The following is a 20,359-nucleotide window of genomic DNA, read 5'->3' as shown; positions in this document are numbered from 1 at the left end:
CCCTAACGAGCCTTCCAATACTTTTTTATTATTTGCAGAGATTAATTAATCCCTTCCCAGAAGCTACAACCACCATCACCTCTCTCTCTCTTTCAATCGACCCTTTATAAGCAACCCTAGCCTTCAGTCTCTCTGCTCTCTTTCGAGTCTCGAGTCTTGATTTGTAGAAGCAAGAAGTAGCCATGGACGAAGATAACATATTCCCTTCAGATACCGATCTGGATTTGAGCTTCACGAGCTGTGCTTCCAACACCTCCACTGACCGTACCTTCACCTCTTCAAGTGCCCGTAGCAGTCTTACCCTAAGCTTCAAGGAGTCCCGCCTCTCCACCTCCACCTCCGGTTCACGTCCCCACCGGAGATCCGACCCTCATTGGTCGGCAATCAACGCCGCCACTAACCTCTCCTCCGACGGTGCTTTACACCTCCGTCACCTCAAGCTCATCCGACACATTGGCAGCGGCAACCTAGGTCGTGTCTTCCTCTGTCGTGTCAAGGACTATGATGGCGCCAACTTCGCTCTCAAGGTCGTCGACAGAGATGCCATTACAGCTAAGAAGCTCTCTCACGTCCAGATGGAAGCTCAGGTACTCTCCACCGTCGATCACCCTTTCCTTCCCACCCTCTATGCTCATCTAGAGGTCTCCCACTACTCGTGTCTGCTAATCGATTACTGTCCCGGTGGAGATCTCCACGCCCTCCTACGCAAACAACCGGAGAATCGTTTCGGGGTTAACGCCGTTAGGTTTTTTGCGGCGGAGGTTCTGGTGGCGTTGGAATATCTACACGCCATGGGAGTGGTTTACCGGGATCTGAAACCAGAGAACGTCTTGATAAGAGAAGATGGGCATATAATGCTGTCGGACTTTGACTTGTGTTTTAAAGCTGATGTGGTCCCCACCATCGAAACTACCACCACAGCTACATCAATTAGGTCAACCCAATTTAAGATGAAGAAGAAGAAGAAGAAGAGCCGTTACTGTTACAGTTACCGTTACAGCTGCTTTGGGGGGCGGCGTTGGAAGGAACAGGAGGAGGAAGTAGACGTAACGAGGGAGTTCGTGGCTGAGCCGACGGCGGCGTTCTCGAAGTCGTTCCTGGGGACTCACGAGTACCTATCGCCGGAGTTATTGAGCGGTAACGGACACGGTAACGGAGTTGATTGGTGGGCGTTTGGGATCTTCGTGTACGAGCTGTTATACGGGCGGACGCCGTTTAAGGGAGACACTAAGGAGGCTACCCTGCGCAATATAGCTTCGGCCAGGCCATTTAGATTCCCGGAGTGTGACGTAGCAGGGGCTGGAGAAGAGGAGGCGAGAGATCTGATACAGAAGTTGCTGGTGAAAGATCCGAGGAGGAGGCTAGGCTGCGCCAAGGGTGCAACGGATATCAAGAAGCACCCTTTCTTCCATGGGATTAAATGGGCCTTGATACGTACGTATAGACCACCAGAGGAGGTCGTTGGTCTGCTGGGTTCGAGGAGGAAATCGATGCTGGTGAGTAGTAGGGTTTCTGCAACTTCTTCATCTTCGTCGTCGTCAAAGAAAAGGCGTTGGTCTTGGAAAGGCTTGGGTAATCTTCGACTTCGAAGAGGAGAGGATCGAAGGTGATTTCAGTTATGGATTACTGTAAGAAAAAGTGTAGGAAATGGCAATATGATTTCTATTTTGTAAGCTAGATTTGTTTTTTTTTTCCACTCATGAGTTCTGGTCTTCCATTTTTCTTGGTTCTCTCTTATCCTGCGCTTCTCCCTCTGGTTGGTTGTGTATTATTCTTGGCGTCAATCGGCAGCTATTGTATATAAATATGATGTAATTAAAGAGATTAATCCATAGAAAGACGTCTTTGAAGTTTGAATTACTCTATATGAAGTTTAAGTGCTGTGAGTTAGAACAATAATCCCATGTTGATATGTGAGGGTAAGTGTTGGGAGTTATGGAATTATAATCTCACATTGGTTGTCTACGACCTTTGGGTGTGTCTTATAGTTGTTGGTACCGGAAAATTATCTCCTCTAGTTCCTTGCTCGGCCAAGTTCCTTGTGCCTCTAATAAGGGGGAGTGGACGATGGGTTCGAGCAGGGTTAGGGTGGTCATTGCACCCTCCCTTGTTAGGGGCACTGTGGCATCGGGCTGGGCTGGGAAATGGAGGGGATAAAAATCCTATTGGTCCCTATTAATGAAGAATAGGATTACAACAGCTTCACTCATCTTATGCAAAATGAAAAAGATGGAGATTGCAAATAACAATCACAGAGTGACATACAAAGATTTATGTGGTTTAACAATATTTGCCTACACGGTGAGATGAGATCTGCTTCACTATTAAGGAAGAATAGGATTACAATAGCTCAGCCTCACACCTCCTATAGCTCAATCGCTTAGAGAGAAAGAACCCTCACAACAAATATATATAGTGAAACTCTACATGGGAAATGAGAAAAATAACACCAACTAGTCAAGTGACCCCACGCCTAGACACAAGGGAGCAAGAAATGACCTCCCCGCCCCCATGGAAAGGTGGAAATTCTGCCCGATTTGATTCTTGTGCCCATGTTCTCATTGGTCCCGTGCTGGTGCAGAGCCACGCAACCAAGTAGCATTCTCCTGTCCGTAGAAACTTTACCAAAATCAGTCCACTTATGCAAATGATGGAATACAAGACATTATAACCCCAATATGATCTAATATGGTATCAGTCTATCAGAGCCATCTCTGGTTGTCTTTTCCCTATATGTCTCAATACTGCCGATACCGAAAGATCCATTTTATGTCATTAACCTAGAATACTTGGGAGCTTGTTCCCTAGCATATTATGTACGTGCATGGCTAAACTTTTTTTTTTTTTTTTCCGGCGGAAAGTATGGCTAAGTTGTACGTAATGCAAATGCTAATCTTACAAATTTTGTGACATGATATATATATATATTTTTTTTGGAGTCGAAGGGAGGTGGAAAAACCTCCACCAAAACGAATTTATTTAAGAAAAAAAGTATAATTTCCTGCTATAAAGAACAACAGGGTTTACAAGAAACTACGATGGATGAATTGAACCCACCACACCTTAGACATTTTACATAAAGATGCCCCTTTAGCAAGAATATAGACCTTTTCATTCATCTTACGCAAAATGAAAAAGATATCTACACTAACAAAGCTATTACAAAGATACTTAATATCATAAACTAAAAGAGTAGTTGCCCGATCAGATGGGGTAGCACACCTTCAAACATGAGATTAAGCTCAGGGAATTGGTGCAATAGCAAATCTGTCGCCGGAAGACCTATAGAGCCATACATGAAACCATATTTTGAATTGTTACTATAATTCTCATCATTTTTTGGGACCTCAGTTTTCCTTACTTTGTTTGAAAGAGAAATGGTACATGAATCCATATACCCAACTCCATTTAATTGGGACAAGAGCCACATGACATTTTTGCATGACACCTAAATGTGATTTCAAGTAAATCCTACAAAGATAAGTCTCAATCTGATGCCAAGTAAATTGATTACTTAGAAAATTTAACTGATGGATAACACACGTTAAATTTAGTAGCCTCACTCTACAATTTCCCCCATCCATAACTCCTCACACCCTCCTTGGAAATATGATAGAAGGAAACACATAGGCTTTTCTACTCCATGTGTAACATGAGTCCTGACACAAATAAAGAGAGATGAGTGCCATTTCATCAAGAAGATAAAAGACGGAGTATTCCTCCTTGAGATTCTCCTCATTGGGACACCACTTTAGGGTTCTCCACATCAATCATGAATCAGGGAGCGAAATTTTGCTGCTACACTTGTAGCAGGAATGTTCAGAAGTTGGCAAGACTTAAGGTGATCGTTAAGTTTGTCATTTAAACCTTACTGATGAACACAAGTTGGTGCTCACGAGTCTTCGGTGTTTAAAGACGTGGAATCAGGATCGGTCATGGATCAGAACCAACTAGAATGAATCCAGAATCGGTGGAAATTAGCTAAAAAAACCCTTATTTCTATATAAGCTCAGTCCACATCGGCTCGAATCAGCTGATTTAATCCGATTTTTTGAAGCCCACGAGGCCACGAGTGTTGCATTCTCACCAGGGTTTTAACTAACGAAAGCGGATAGTGCTGATTCCAATCCGGAATCGGCTTAAATCTGTCTGAAAAAACCCTAGAATCGACATGTTTGAGGAATATAATATTCCAACAATTCTGGTGTTTTTATCCAAGAATTGGCCACATCGACTTGTCGAAAATTGTGACTGTGACCAACAATTCTTATGCTGATTCAGATTGGGCGATCCATCCGCCCATTTCTTGAAACCCTGATTCTGACATATTATTGAATCCAGATCTTAAACCATAAAGAATCTCTACACTTCTATTTAGGGTCTCCTGCCTCTTATCCTTTGGCTGGCCTCACAATCCAGAGTGTTTCCTTCCCAAACCTGACCAATACGGCAATACTCCCACCTCCCACCCCTTCTCTTCCAAACTCAACAATCGTCCTTTCAAGCTTGAAGGAACAATAGTTCCGTATAAGGGCAACTTCTCCACAGCTCGGGTCCTGGCTGAGGATCCGGCTCCTCTCCAGGGAGCACAGCACCCACCCGGGGGGGGGGGGGGGAGAGAAGGGGGAACATCCAACGGCTGAGTTCCCTGGATAGAGGAGCTCGATGCCCTGGCTGAAGAGACAACCTGCCATTCCAATAGAGAAGGCTGAGGCCACATTCATGGGGATTGATATGGTTCATACTTGGCCGGATTCAGCCGGACTCGGTCAGAGTTGGTAAACACAGAATCAGGGTTAATTGGAATCTACCCTGATCGATTCCTTCTGAAAATTATTGATTAAAACCTTGTAAATGACAAATCTATCCAAAGTAACCGGACAATAAATCAACAGACTACTTACCTGCCGACCACACCACATTGACTAGGTATGCTCCCAACCAGAAAACAATAAAGCCCCTGCAATTACAGAATCTGGGTTTGGCTATCAGAGACGGAATGAATTCAACCTGAGAGTATCGCTACAATAACACGTTCATAATAACAAAGTCCAAAGAATAACAATATTAGAGGGTCGAGCATCAAAAAAATTTTGAAGGCCAACTCTGCAATCACAACACAGGAACTTACAGAGAAACCGGTCAAGTTCTCCTCATATGAAAGCCCAAGGGGAACATTTTTAATTACTTCACTTGCATAATTGCATTTGATGATACAGATTTGGCTTCTAAAACACCTGCAGTTACAATCGGCTTCAGATACAATTACAGGCTAATGAACTTATTAATAGAATTAGAATCTGAGTCGGTACTTCAGATCTGACGTAAAAAAGAGGGTCAGCTGATTATATCACATGGCATTCCAATCGTTGCATTCGTGTCGTTGTGACGCAGAAAAGACCACATGCGCTGGTGGAAGTTGATCTCCCCTTAAAAATCCCAGGAGATACAGAAACATCTCTGCATATACAGTTACTGGATTCCGTTTTTGAGCACTTTTAAGACTTCCAAATGGGGTCAGAAAAGCAAAATTACTAAATAATCAACAACTTAACCATGGGCAAGGAACAGAAAGATGGTAATGTTAAGGAGGCACCGGGATTGGAGGGTAGCCATGGTTAAGTCGGATTCCCAACTTCAGCTTGAACTCCAAAACTAGCCCATGATGACCAATTTCAAAGGGAATTCCGCAAAACAGTGAAGCTCTTCATTTGACCACTCCTTGCTGGGTCCCCATTTGTATTAACTGTGGTGGTGACTTGAGCAACTTCTTCAGTGAATCAACAATATTCGCAAACGATGGACGCTGCTTAGGGTCACTGTGAAAGAAAATATGCAACAGTTAACAACATATTTGGAGACAACGTGCAAAGAGAAATTGGTTGAAACGCTCAAAGGTAGGAAGAAACACCAGCAATTTTACTTAAAAAGAAGTACCATGTCAATAACAGAAGACGGGATACTAGCTTAACCAAAGGACTGCAGCAGAGTAAAGTTTACTGCTGCAAACCTGTTTAGGAGGACGATTCCAGACAAGGAGGCATCCCAGCTCTTGTTATTCGTGCAGCTGGTGCAAGGAGCCTAAAAGTATACGTTTTCAGGGCATGTGACCCATGTAGAATTACAGTTGGCTGTCCAGCACTGAGAAATGAGCATCAAATAGGCTATATCTCCTCATTACTCTTATTCCTTCAGAAAAGGAAATCCATTTCACCGAAGCTCACAAAAGAAACATAGATATTGGATCAGGGTGGACTAAACTGCCAAGTGTCTCAATTGGGCATGACAGACTCAAAGAGTGATCAATGTGTGTTGCTCACAGATGTTGCCACATTCTGCTTCATCATGCATCTAAGAAACCTAATAACAAACTTTCTACCAGCAAGATATTGCTCTTGATTTGGCATAGGCAAAACAGCCCAGCAAATCAATAGAAATCAGGGGACATTTAGATGGGAAGAATGTTATGGGACATGTTATACAGCATCATAGCTTATCAAAGAAAGCAGAGAATCATTGTAGAGGATTTCCTTCTCCAATTTAACCGAAACATGTGAAAGTGCACATCAACACATCTCTACAAAACAACCATTTAGTCCTTTTATCCAATTTGTCAGACTGAGATTCTTGAATCTCTGATGGAATTTCTGAGCTTCAACTGATGTTTGTTCAACCTAGCAATTCCACTGAACTTTGAGCTGTGCTATTCCATACTGTAGAGTCATGCTGATGGAACTTTAACAACAGTGAAAACCCATTCTCTTTTCATAACTCCACTTCCTTACCTTACTCTCCGCCACCAATCAATTGCAACCCTTTAAAACCTGGTTAATACAGCTCCACTTCCCCCCACCCCCACCTAACCCCCCCCCCTCCCACCCAAAAAATAAAAGAAGCAAGAGGAAGGAAAACCCTACTTACCACAAAACTGTCCTACATTAGCTTCATTTTCAACCTATACATCACTTAAGAAAATGTGTAAGATTAGAGAATCCACAAGAACAGCTAAAACAGAAAACTCCTAAATTGCAACAGCGGTCACTTTGACAACTACTTGTTAATGTTAAGTTGTTAACACAACTCTAAGAATGAAGCCCAAAATGGATTCAGGCCTAACAGTGTAAAAACCTTTGGCTAAACTAGTCTTTCAATGGCAAGCATCGAGACCAAGAACAGCTTAAAACAAGGCTGTCTACCATTATCAGTACACTATCTTGATAATGAGCCACATCACAAATCAAATTCAGGAAAATGTTTTAACAAATAAGAGTCTCCAGAATTCTTACTCAGCCCAGCAGGACTCCATGAGTGATGCCAACATAGGGCAGGTATTTGGTGGAATAACAAGTCTTCTATTCTGAAAAGCCACAGCTCCAACCACCTGAAACCTCACTATGTTAATCAATCAAGATTGAACAACAAACATGATTGAGAAACAATGCTGTATGAAATGCAACCAAATAATAATAATAAGGGTAGTTAACCATGTAACAATGGAAGGTGATGTTTTTTAAAAATCATTAGACAAATCTGAGCCAACTATTTTTACATGCTTTTTAATCTAAACCATCTGTTCCCACTCAGAGTGAAGAGAGTGCACAGTAATGTCTAAAGTACTGGTACACATGCATGGACATACATGGGATGTGTGCCAATACAAATGGGGGTATTTGATTGAATTAGACTATGAAATTTGACAAGTGGCTAATGTAGACCATGTCCTGTCTATCCAAATAGACTTATCATCTGTCCACGTGGCAAAATAGATGCATTGTGACATTTGGAAAAATAACAAACCTTTGTGAGAATGATAATTCACCTAATAATAATAATGATAAAATCGAAAAAGGGGACAGTTTGTCACTTCCCAAACAAAAGACGATACCTGTGCTGGGCCGAGTCCACTCCAAGGTTGTTGCATGGATGTAAGCTCCCATAAGATCACTCCAAAGCTATAAACGTCAGACTTCTCATTTGAGGGCTCTCCTCGAAGGAACTCTGGAGCCATCCACTCAGGCTGAAAGGGAAAGGAAGAGAGTTACACGCTGGTAGATGCACTGCGAAGAAAATTTTCAACCTGCAAGATATTGATGAAAAGATCTGACTTCCTCATAATAAATTGAAGTATTAATCAGGTAATAGATCTTCGAGAGATTAGTCTGATTAGCATCTGTTTCCCTGACTAGAGACATACCAAAGTTAAGATGGAAAAGCAATGATGACAGGAAACTGGAAAACAGATCCAGTGATTGGGAATATCACTAAATTCATCAGGTATTTACAACAAGGAAGATTAAGCTAACCTTCAGTCCAGAGACAGTGCGGGCAGAGTGGGGAAGAAAATAAACTAACAGAGACATAAAATCACTGTTCATTGAATCAGATAAACAAAAGCTAGACCAAATTTTGGACCCTAGTCACCAATATTCAACTCAAACTGAAACCCTATTAAGACAAGCTCCCACATTAATATATCCTCCGTACTCTTAGAATGTGAATCCAAATAAAAAGGTAGATGACAGAAAAGGCAGATACTCACCATACCCAAGTGGCCTAGACTGCCTAAGAGCTAAATCTCTATACCTGAACTACAACACCAAAAAGCTTTTCTTGTGCTATACAAAACAAGTGGCGTATTAGCCGGCAGGTGACCACTAGTTCACTCCCACTTCCACCCACAATTTTATTTTTTTTGTTTTTTTGGCTGGGCAAGGGTTTAATTAGTAAAATGAAGAGATGAGGAGACAGTTAAAAGAATAACCCTACATCAAAAAAAGCTTTTTCTGGGTCAGAAACAATAACCAAGTGGTAGATCAAAGGCAGATTCCTTTTGGTAGCCCTCTTCTATATCTTTCCATCATCTTTAAGTAAATAAAAGGCATGTCGATTTCCACATGTAGATCAAACTACGCACCATATTGATAAATGACTTTCAGCATTCTAATAACTCTGCTTGTATGAGATTTTGTGTTTGTGTGTGTGTGTGTGCGTATGTGCAAACATGCATTCAAGATGTGTGACCAAGAGAGAGAGAGAGACTCACTGTGCCAGCAACAGATTTTGATGATATGAAAGTGTTCGCCTTGAACCTGGACAACCCAAAATCACAGACCTACACGTATACATGTAAAAATGAGAAATGCATGCAATCTGAGAAACTTTTGAGTAAGGTGCTAAATACAAGGTCTACCTTCACTGTCCAATTCTTGTCAACAAGGAGATTTGGGGATTTAAGATCCCAGTGAACTATGGGAGGGTTCAGGCAATGAAGATAATTGATTCCCTTTGCCTGCATCCAGAAAATAGCATAAATGACAGTAAAGATGACAAGAAGAAAACAAATCAAGTGTAACTGATACAAACCACATCTAGAGCCATGCGTAACCGTCTCCTTTTATCCAAGATCTCACCAGCAGCTGCCCTGTGTATAAAGCGGTAAAGACTACCCCTGTTTCAAAAGGATTCAGGATTTTAAAAAGGATTGGGTACATGAACAATTAAACAGTTAGACCACATTCTACAATTATAAGACAGCATGAGTATAACAGTTTACCTAGGCAAATATTCAGTCACTATGGACAGATGTGGACGCTTTGTAACTGCACCCATGAAAAGGACAACATTTGGATGGCGAATCCGTTTCATTATTGCAACCTATAGACAACGTCACGAAACTGGTTGACTCATAGTAACAACTTTTTACGGTATAACCAAGAATAAAGAATGATATAAATGGCACGAAAACATTATAGCCTCTTAAGTGTTTTATTTGCAGAAGCATCAATAAGATGTCTTCATCTTCACTTCATAATAGTATAAAATTCATGGTGGTACTGCGTGATGAGGAAGGTGGTAAAATGACCAAAATGGTAGAACTTAGAATAACAATTATGCAATGCATAAAATAGTGTAATGACCAAAAAGTTAGAACTTAGAACATGAACTAAGAAAAACACATAAAATAGTGTAATCTTTCATTCTATATTAACAAGATAGAATGTCATCATTAAAAATTGTGAGGAAGGACAAGCATAGTCTAGGTCTTGTTCCAAGTATGACCTCGGATAGAGCGTATTGAAGGGCAAGGATCCATGTAGTAGACCCCATTTAGCTGAGATTATCCTGACTTGCTGGGCTGTTCCTCTTTCCTCTTACTTTCATTTTTCCTCTTATCATCCATCTTGCATTTGTCATTTTCCATTTTCCATTTTCCATTTCTCATCTCACTCCCCATCCCTTTTTGTTTTGACCTCAATTTTCCCTACTTTGTTTTGCTTGGATCCATGTAGCTGACCCATTAGTTGGGATAAGGCTGAGTTTGTTGTTGTTGTTGAATGTCATCATCAAAAATTGAAATGGCCATTTTTTGCAGTTATACAAGTCCAAAAAATGGGGATAAATGCAACTGAACTGTATACCATACACAGAAAATGAAAATGTAACATAAATCCGTTGACAAAAATATAGGTTTACCACATAAAGCAATTTGAGAATAACACAAATCTCTGCATATGCCAGTAGACAGTAATTAATATATGATCTCATCTGTCCAACTATCTACTGGTGCATCCCATTACCAAGGTTATCCTACTGCAAATGAAACTATCAAACTAGATAGTGTATTATGGGATGATTTAACCATGCACAATGAAGACTAACAAGTGAGGAGCACTCTGATGCAGGCCAGAAAATTCAGAAGTAGAGGTGGATGACCGAAAGAAGCATCACTCAGAACACTGAGAAAGAATTTATTGCATTATACAAAAAGAAAATATGACAATGCTTTTGGCATATGCAGCAATACAAAGTCAATCTTCATACACATACCTCTCTTAGGAACTCCTTCAATTGGTCATCACCAAAATCCTGGACAGTAAGAACCTTGACCGCAACATCCTGCATCGCATGCGGGAATCTTCATTAAAAAGTACCCGGGACACAGTCCAAGAACAAAATAGCAGAAAGTAAAAATTATCCCAGATAGAAGATATGGTAATGAATTCAGTAAGGGCAGAAAAGCCATATTATTATGGCTATCACAGACTTATATGTGCAATTCATGTGCATGGACAAGATCAACTTGAATGAGCAAAGTAGGTGGGTCAGAATATGAACAAAACACACAATAAATGTCCAGAACATAGACAAGATCAAGCAACCAAATTGAACAGCTCTCAATCAGCCCCCACACTTACACATTACACCCACATTTTTTAGTAGAGAATAGAGACAACTCCATGAACTTGAACACACCCAGCAGGTTGCTGTCTAATAAGTGAAACTCGTGCATCTGATTTGTGTAATACATGTTGAAGAAAAGGAAATATAGAGGATCGTGGTACCAAAACATGCCTGTGACTATTAACTACTCATGTGCCAGCTAAGATCAAATATGTACTAGAACACAGGTTTTTCACATTCTAAAATCCAACTAGAACACAGTGAAAACTACTCTCTGAGTTTCTTGAAGAAAGCAATACACTAATTTCAAAGATGTACTAACCAACTCCCAAAAACTAGATTAATCTCACCAATATAAGATTGCTAACTGTGAAACCCTATCAATGACCTAACAAACTCACATAACAGATACATTTTGCAGGATACACATTGGTGCATTTGAAGCATGTATTAATTGATTGGTGACCATTTGAAAACAAGCACGTTGACATCACAACTTCTGCTCAGAAATGCATTCTCAAGCAGAGCCTCCAACACCCCCTAAATCCTAAAGCAGCAGGTGACCTTTCCCCATTAAAATCCATATTCAAGGGGATATATTCCAGACACTTTAGCCCAAGTGATTTATGTTATCGATTTACAATGGGAAAGAAGAAGGTTAAGCACAACCAGCTGAACCACACAGCTAACTGATATTTTCACCTAAAGCTGATCCACTGGTTCAGGTAGAAAACGCTATCATCAACATCTGGACAATTAAAGACCTTACCCTGCACAACAACCCAACTGCATTGACGGCACTCTACCAACTGAGCTATATCCCCTCAAACCACATGCAGGATACATGAGGGAGTGAGATGCTAATGCTTTCCTACAGCTAAATACATTCAAAGACATATCTATGTCTTCACATAGAAGTAGGTTTAAAGACCTTACAGCAACCGCAACAACCCAACTGCAATTACGACATTCTTCCAACTGAGCTATATCCCCTCAAACCAAGTGCAGGATCCATGAGGGAGTCAGATGCTAATGCTTTCCTACAGGTAAATACAATTAAACACACTTCTATGTGTTCTCAACTTCTAGATTTTTATTTTGTAACTTTACCAGGAACCTCAACAAGAATCCTCAAAAGTGACCAACAAGGAATAGAGAATTTCCATGATGACAGGAATTAGAAAGTTTTTATTGCAATTTAATCATTAATGTTTTATGTGGGTACAAGGCACCAGTAGGGGTTTATGAAGAGAGCAACTACACTTCTATCATTTACAAGAACCAATATCAGGAAAAAAAAAATCACAGATACTCGAAGGCACATATGAATAGCATATACTGCTTATTAAATTTCTCAATAGTGAAGTGCAGTTTATACATATAATCCAAATAATCCCTAGCTAAATGCAGAATCTCAATTCTCAAGGGCAACAAATGGGCACTGTCAGATAAAAACATGAAGCCCATGACGTAATCTATAACTATAAATTGATCCTAAAGCAAAGTAAAAGAACTAACCGAACCATGCCACTCAGCACGATGCACTGTCCCAAATGAACCTTCAAAACAAAATGTCAAAACTAATATAAGTACAAAGCACCCACAAATAAAATCACCTCAATAATTAAAAAATAAAAGTAAAAGTAATATTTGACAAGCACAATTCCCCCTGGGGAGGGGGACTAGTAAAAGCCAACTAACAGAAAACAAAAAGTACCAGCACCAATGCGCTCCTTTATTTGTAATTCATCCCAAGAGATCTCAAGCCAATCCATTGCAAGGGAAGGCTCAATATTCAAATATCTTGGCACGGTACCATGGTCAAAACCACCCCGGTTCTCAGGTTTGCTTTCAATCTCCCTCAGCTCCGTTTGACTACATAACTGTATTTTGGGTTGTTCAATTGAACCACACATAACTGGACTTTGTTTTGCAACCAAACCTTCTTTACAAATTGCACATGTAAGATCTTTGTCTCTGTTAAGGCTGGAATGCCTATGCATTGGCATTCCTGGAGCAGCATTCAGAACTTCTGATGAGTTGCCTTCCAAAGAAGCCAATGATGGGGTCTTGAAATAGTTGGCCTTATCATCTCTGGACTCCAGAGGCATCAATGGTGAATCCAACCTTCCACTAGCATTATCAATTGGAAAGCACATAGGGGCCATTGGACTTGCAAACAAGTCATGATTGTACAATGTTTGAACTTCTTTCGGCAAGCATGCGAGGGGACGGCTTCTACAGTCATCGTCAACCACAAGCATGTTCGCTGCAAAAAGTAGATACGACTGTTAGCCTCGATAGTCTACTTCAACTCAGCTGCATATACATTCATAAGTCAAGAAATAAGAACCTATGATGCTTGTAATTAGATAGATGTACAAATCTATAGTACCAAAAGGAAAACTTTTACAAGGTCTAGATGAAAAGGTTAGCCAGATACACTCATTCAAAAAATCTTTAGATTCCCAAGACAAGTTTTAGCCTGTCATTACAAAATCCTAGGACGGGCTTAAAATAAATGGGCTTAACCTGAGACCTGAAGAAGTAAAGCAACCATAACAAGAAAATTAACAAATGAATAAATAAATTAAAGCAAAATCCTTCTTTAATCTGAGTGAACTTCAAGCGGCACCAAATTGTAGCTGAAAGAGACAGACTACTTAAGTGCCTATACAGCAAGCTATTCTAGAGGCTCCGTAACTTCATCCTGCCCCTTAGATTTTTACAGTAGACATAAACCACCAAGACCCACAAATAAGCAATGCAAATCAACATTGAAAACTAAAACCACACAAGCAAGAAAGTTAAGAGATAGCCATAACTCGGGCAATACACATTGAGAAACTTAGCTTATGCCGTAGCCATCATGACCTAAAATTTGAAAAGTTGAAGGCAAAGATTCAAGATCGACACATGACTGTGGGGAGGGGGGAGATGCCCAATATCATTCCACAACAACCACTAGAACACAATGCTGTTTGATGTTTGATACAAGATTCTGGAAATCAGAAAAAGAATCAAGACCAAAACCATGATACCTGAAATAGGGTGTGGTTCTAGTGCTTTGGTTTGTGCACTTAGCCTCTTATGCAATAGAGTGAAAAGAGAATCACTTTTGCCACCAACATTACACTGAAAATGCCTACTCAAAACATGTCAAAGGTGTGTGCGCGTATGCGTGTGTCAAGACAGGACCAGTTACAAATTTTGTTTCGCACACACAGTGTCAGAGAGAGAGAGAGAGCATCCTGAAGCATTCCATACTTCTGGAGCTTTTTGAATTTTGGCTCCACTGCCACCTTTTTTTGTCTGTACAAGTATGGTGGGGTACATAGAAAATCCGATAAAAAAAGGGATAATCCGGAGGATTTATACTTGGTTTAATATAGTTTTTACCAGCAAATGGAGAAATAATCAAGAATAGACAACTACTCTTTCAAAATTATGTGAGATTACTGCACTTCCATGTTTGTATGTTCAAAAAGAGACATGCCAAAGTGTAATATTCTCCATTTTGAACAGAAACCAGTATGGCTGTTTCTCCCACAGCCCCCACAGTACCCTTACTCTCCATTCTCTTCTTCGCTGGAATCAGATCAATCCAATTTAAATCAAACTGCAACCAGGGTGCTTTTGAAGACTTGCAGTATCCAAGTATCCCCTCCCCCCCGCCCAACTCTCTTTTTTTGATAGGCAATGAAGACAACACGATCTATCAGTTCAGACAGGGCATTTCCTAACAAGAAAACTCATAACTTCAAACTTGATGCAGAGTCCTGCTCCATCTGGAGGCAGAAATCATAATTTCTCTTCACCTAAATCATTTCAAAATTGGATATAGGAAATGGATCAGTTTCAGTTTCTGTTCATCAAAGACTTAATCACAGCTAGACACAGAGTTGATTGTATTTGTGATAACTTTGTTTGTAAGATGCATGTAGATATAAAATGTAACTTGGATAAAAATATGCTCCGCATCACATAATATGGCACCATAGTTTAGGCGGAGACAATTTATTAGACAAACTGGAGCCAAGAAACCTGATATGTTTACACAAATATAATGAAGACAACAAAAGCTTTTCCACAATGCCATCCTCATGAAAAAATGATATGGCAAATCCAATCCACCCACCAGATAGATTTAACTACGGTTTCCAAATCACATATACAACTTGACTGTTCATGTACAACATGTGAGCTGCCTTTAAAGATTTAAAATTTTGAGGTACTCAGGTACCTTGCAATCAACTGAAAGAGGGAACTTGCCACGTGAACAATTGTAGAAATGCCAAAAGAGACGAAGTTATGTCTTTTCCAATGAAGAAGTAGTATAGTGCATAAATAGCCCAATAGTCACCAAAATCACAAAATCAATCCGTGGCACAAAATTCATCATAGAACAAGAGAACTAACAAGCAATAGAATTTTTTTTCTATAATCATGTAAACAAACCAAAAGTAACCTTTGCATCCACAGATTCACCTATCACCAAGCAGCTGATGTAGATAATCATAATTAAACATGATTCCATACAAAATCATCCAATACACAACATAACATCGGATGTTCAGGCATCCAAAGTAAATAATACCTGAATTTAGAGATTTTTCAGGAAAAGCACATGGCTGCTTTGTCTTAAGCATTGGATTACAAAACGCATTATCCATATAAGGTTGTTGAAGACCTTTTGGAAGAGAAATCTGCAATGGTGAAGGCATTGATGAAAGTAAAGCTCCATTAATCGAGGAATCTGGACCATGAACATTTCCAGGTTCCCCAACTAGATCAACTACATATTCCCTGTTAAAAGAAATAAATAAAATGCATCAAAAAGTTGAAAAAAAAAAAAAAGAAACAGAAAAAGAAAAGGTAACACACGCCAGAATGCATTACTGTCAATGCAATAAATCCTTAAACAGAAAGTGTCACACATATCAATGATCCCTAGTGCATCTGGCATAATAGAAGAGGTAGTAGATAGCATTTTGGAAATAAATAACTTGTATGTCATAATTCAAACAACTTTAAGAGAGAGTTCAAACACTGTACCAAACCCCTTCAAGATGAAAAAGTTCAAAGCACGTTATTTTGCGGGAAGTAACTGACGCATCAAGTTTATACCAAGTGCAAACCCCAACCGTGTCTAAGGTGGTAATTTTTTAAACCAAGCAAAACACATGTACCACAAGAATGGTTAGGTAAGAAAAGCAATATCTGACCTCGATGACTGCTCATCATCTCCAACTTTGACAAGGCAAGAAGATCGATGATCTGCTGCACAATACTTGCAACCCCGAGCTATCCGGCAAGGCAAACCTATGCAGTCAGCCAACTTCTGTAAATGCAAAACCAGCATCCATTAGATCTACTAATGCAACCCATATCATTTATTGCATTATCATGGCATTGAACAAATAACTTCTCTATTGAATGAACATGCTCAACCTATATCGAAAATGCCCATTAAATGACAAGTAATAATGACAATAACAACACCATTTATATAATCCATGCCTAAATACATAATTTAGCATTAGTATGGTTACCCTTTTGGAGGTAGAGGCAGTTTCCCTAAAGATGCAACCACTTCTTTTTTTGTTGTTATCATTAAACATAAAGCAATAATTTGAACTTCCATTAGATGGATTACTGAATCAATAATACAAAGACCTAGAATTAAACATAAGGCAATAATTTGAACTTCCATTCTGATCAATCTATTAGAATGCAAAATGGGCAAGGTAAGAAGATCGATGGTCTGCTGCACAATACAAATAATGGAATTTAAAATGCAAAATGGGCAAGGTAATCCATCTAATAGAATGCCAGCCACCTTGAAGAGAATAGCACGATGCCGACAGAGTCCCATAGATAGACTGCCAATGGGGAGCACAATACACCGTTGATAATCTTGCAATCTTTTGCTCACCAATTTCCAGTGCCTATGGAGATCACCTTGCTCCACCGGAAAGGGGCCCCTTTAGGTTCCAATGAAGATATTTCCATCAAAGGAATGAGTCGGATAGGGATTACATAATAAACTAACAAAGAAAAAAGGATGTTACCCCATATAGATAGCAACGAGTTTGCCAAGCTTCTCAACCAACATTAATGTATTTGCTGATGCATTGTACAGTTCTCGTGCCTTGGCTTCAAGCTCCATAAGGCGTAAATCACCACGCCTATCGACAAGTACCACCTCCATCGATGTATCACTTGGATCAACAGATTTAAGTGACAGTAAAGGTGGCAACCGTCTCCCTTCCTCCAAATCATTGCACATCAACCATAGGTATGGATTCATCCCCAGAATGTTATAAAAACCATCCGAAATTTTATCAGAATAAGATAAGCATCCACTCACCTGACAAAGATGCCATAAGAACAAAGAAAACCTTAGCATGTCAAACAGAGATTAGCTGAACAATTACGATCGCAAAGACAAAACAAAGCGTGCCTTGAAAAATATTACGGTTAAGAATAATGCTCCAACTTTCAAATTTTATTAAACTAGTTCCAATCAATCACGAGTCGTGACAAAATCCATCTACGCTCCCCCAGTAATCAATAATCAAAATGCATCATTAGCGAAGAGAATGCTATTTTTCTAAAAATACAAGGTTTAGAAGTTTTAAGTTAAAACAACGAAAACTAAAATGGAACAGACGCAACAAAAAATTCAATTTGTCCAAGTGATAAAAGAGGTAGGGAAGGAATAAAATCTACTTACCCAGAGACGATAGGAAACCATTTCAACATCGGAAGAACCTGCACGGGCATCCGATGCACTCCCTCGAGTAAGAACCGGTTCATCAGCCTGACATGCCTGCGAGGTGAGACGAACCGCAAGCGTAAGCTGCAAGTAGTAACTATCCCGTGACTTCTGCGCCAAGCTTTCCTTGCTTCCGTCTTCGTCCTCATCTCGCCTGGTTGACAGTTGCCAATCCTTAGCATTGGTGTGGACATTCTCGTCCATCGTCGTCATCCCCGAGAGTAGGCTTCCGGCGTAACTACTCTCACCGGACAACCTGCTTGACGAAGCTTGTCGGCCGAGAATCTGTTCATGGCTGACGATCATCTCCAGCGTTTGCTCCGGCTCAAGGAAAGGCTCTCTGTCCTCATCATCAAATCTCGAACTCACATGAATGGATCGTTTTAACCCCTTCCTTTCCAACAACCGATCACCAAAAGCCAAGAACTGCTTACCAATACTAAGCTTTTTGCCCGTGAAGAGATCCGAGACAGTTAGATTCTTTCCAATCGACGCCTCCTTTACAGTCTTGGACGTTTTTTGGCCATTTTCCACATTGACGGTCGCTTGCGGAATATTCTTCCCGTGATCGGGGAGCAGCCGCTTGGACGCAACAGAATCGTATCCCTCAACCGGAAATTGCCTCGGGAAGAAGTATGTCGTTCGATGAGGCATTTTCACAAGCCAATCCTAAAGAAGACGAAACACAAACGCTCAGAGTTTCTCTCAGATATTATCAATCGTCATCTATTCACACCATCCCAGAAGTACCTTAATTGATCGCAGAAGCTCTGCAACTGCAAGTTCCTCCAAGTGTTCCAGAAGGAGAAGCACAAGCAGAAGAAGACAAGAAGGACATTTCACTTTCGCTCCCTCCACTCGAACAATAAATATATAAATTACAATACAATAAAATATCTAAAACTTCACGGCAGATTTTTATCAACTGCCAGTGGTTTCAACAAAAACAATTAAGAGGAGAGGTGGTATCAGAGGATAGCACTAAAAGCAGTTTTGCAGCGGTTGGGATCACGAAACGCGCTTTCTCATTCGCAATTGAGAGCCGAAGACCGGTTTTCTTCCTGCAGAGTTTACGTAAGCGGTTTCGTACAGACTTCAGAGATAAAGGAAAAGTAATAGAGAGAGAGAGAGAGAGGTCGTCCCAGCTTCAGTTTTTTCTGGTTTATTTTAAGAGCAAGGACAGGGGAAGACGACAGCGGTGGGAAACTTTGAATTAAAATCAGCGTGAACTGCTATATAACACACACTGCGTGATACGCACCCCTTTTTCCACGGCTACACGTGAGCATGAAAGCGAGCTGGTTAAAACACGTCGGCATGGAATTGCGTATTAAGCATCTGGTCTAGGTTAGAAACGAGTCGATTTGTGGTTTCACTTGGGAACTCGGCCTTTAAATCCATATCGTTTTTACGTTCCAGGTCCCGCCATCGTCTTTGGGAAGCACGAAACCGTACTGTTCGAATTTATAAATGGAAATGACAACGGTTGTTTGTCTCACCCGCGGGTGACTAACCGGATAATAAACCGAATCTCTTATAAAAAAAAACGAATCGGAATCGACATGGATCTGGCCTTTAACCCTAGTGTCCATACAAGGATCGATTCCGATCTTGATCGACCGATCTATTCGATCTGATCTTGATTCTTGAAACCTTGCTTTTAAGTGAGTAAAAAATTTTATGAATTGATTCTCCCATAAAGAATATATGGATGAGCACACATAATTTAGCTTGATCACATATTAAATTTTAAGGAAAAAGAATTCTCCCTAGTAGCGTGGCGCTTGTACCTAGACAGGAAGGGAGGCAGAATGACCACCACCCATTGTGAATGTGAAAATTTTCAACCTCTATTTATGCTCCCACATGTATTGTAATTGGCCCGGGACTAGCATAGGAGTCACGCTGCCAAATAGAGAACCCTCTCCCTAAATTTTATACTTAAATTTAATGACAACACTTTCATTTAAAGGATAATTTTCAAACCTAAAAAAAAAAAAATTTAATTATAACCTAACATGATTGTATAAAGTACTTAAATGTATTATTATATTTAGTAATAAATTTTAGATATAATTTTCTTATTTAATAAATTCAAGGGATTTAAATGCAAAATAAAGTAAAATTTAATAACCAAATATGAAACGATTTATAATTAATGACATGACCATGTGGGATAACGATTTCAAATTTTTTTTATTAGGTTTGAAATTTTCACTTCCCTTCTAACCAAATAGAGTCTAATAAGCCACCATTCAATCTGTATGAGTGTGGTTTTATTTTTTGATAAGGAGGTTAGTGTGTGTAGTCAGCAACTCACTTCATAGCATTATAAAAATTTAGGGAAGTAGTTCTCTGTCCGGGAGTATGGCCTACGCCAGCACTCCCATGTATCTATCT

The 20,359-nt window shown here is 40.0% G+C and overlaps 2 protein-coding genes across 5 annotated transcripts; one reads left to right on the top strand and one right to left on the bottom strand.

Annotated features, from left to right (window-relative positions):
• Positions 1 to 110: 110 nt before the first annotated feature.
• LOC122657836 (serine/threonine-protein kinase WAG1-like) lies at positions 111 to 1,670 on the top strand. The gene has a single exon (XM_043852628.1). The coding sequence runs from the start codon at positions 183 to 185 to the stop codon at positions 1,608 to 1,610; it is 1,428 nt and encodes a 475-aa protein (XP_043708563.1). The 5' UTR covers positions 111 to 182; the 3' UTR covers positions 1,611 to 1,670.
• A 3,501-nt stretch (positions 1,671 to 5,171) lies between these two features.
• LOC122660472 (serine/threonine-protein kinase CTR1-like) lies at positions 5,172 to 18,808 on the bottom strand. Of its 4 annotated transcripts, none has more exons than XM_043855790.1 (15): positions 17,918 to 18,808; positions 17,253 to 17,551; positions 17,021 to 17,165; positions 16,407 to 16,522; positions 15,779 to 15,987; positions 12,899 to 13,450; positions 12,700 to 12,740; positions 10,828 to 10,896; positions 9,554 to 9,654; positions 9,364 to 9,448; positions 9,187 to 9,289; positions 9,044 to 9,108; positions 7,886 to 8,017; positions 7,287 to 7,381; positions 5,172 to 5,819 (listed from the first exon to the last, which is right to left on the bottom strand). In XM_043855790.1, exons 1-15 carry the CDS (start codon positions 18,611 to 18,613, stop codon positions 5,708 to 5,710), a joined length of 2,820 nt encoding a protein of 939 aa, XP_043711725.1. In that variant the 5' UTR covers positions 18,614 to 18,808; the 3' UTR covers positions 5,172 to 5,707. The 4 variants fall into 4 exon arrangements, with proteins under 4 accessions (XP_043711725.1, XP_043711724.1, XP_043711727.1 ...); XM_043855789.1 differs by having other exon boundaries at positions 9,044 to 9,112; positions 9,191 to 9,289; XM_043855792.1 differs by lacking the exons at positions 5,172 to 5,819; positions 7,287 to 7,381 and having other exon boundaries at positions 7,890 to 8,077.
• Positions 18,809 to 20,359: the final 1,551 nt, after the last annotated feature.

This window comes from Telopea speciosissima, chromosome 4 (assembly GCF_018873765.1).
Source record: "Telopea speciosissima isolate NSW1024214 ecotype Mountain lineage chromosome 4, Tspe_v1, whole genome shotgun sequence".
NCBI lineage: Eukaryota > Viridiplantae > Streptophyta > Magnoliopsida > Proteales > Proteaceae > Telopea > Telopea speciosissima.
This window is presented reverse-complemented; position numbering and strand designations above follow the sequence as displayed.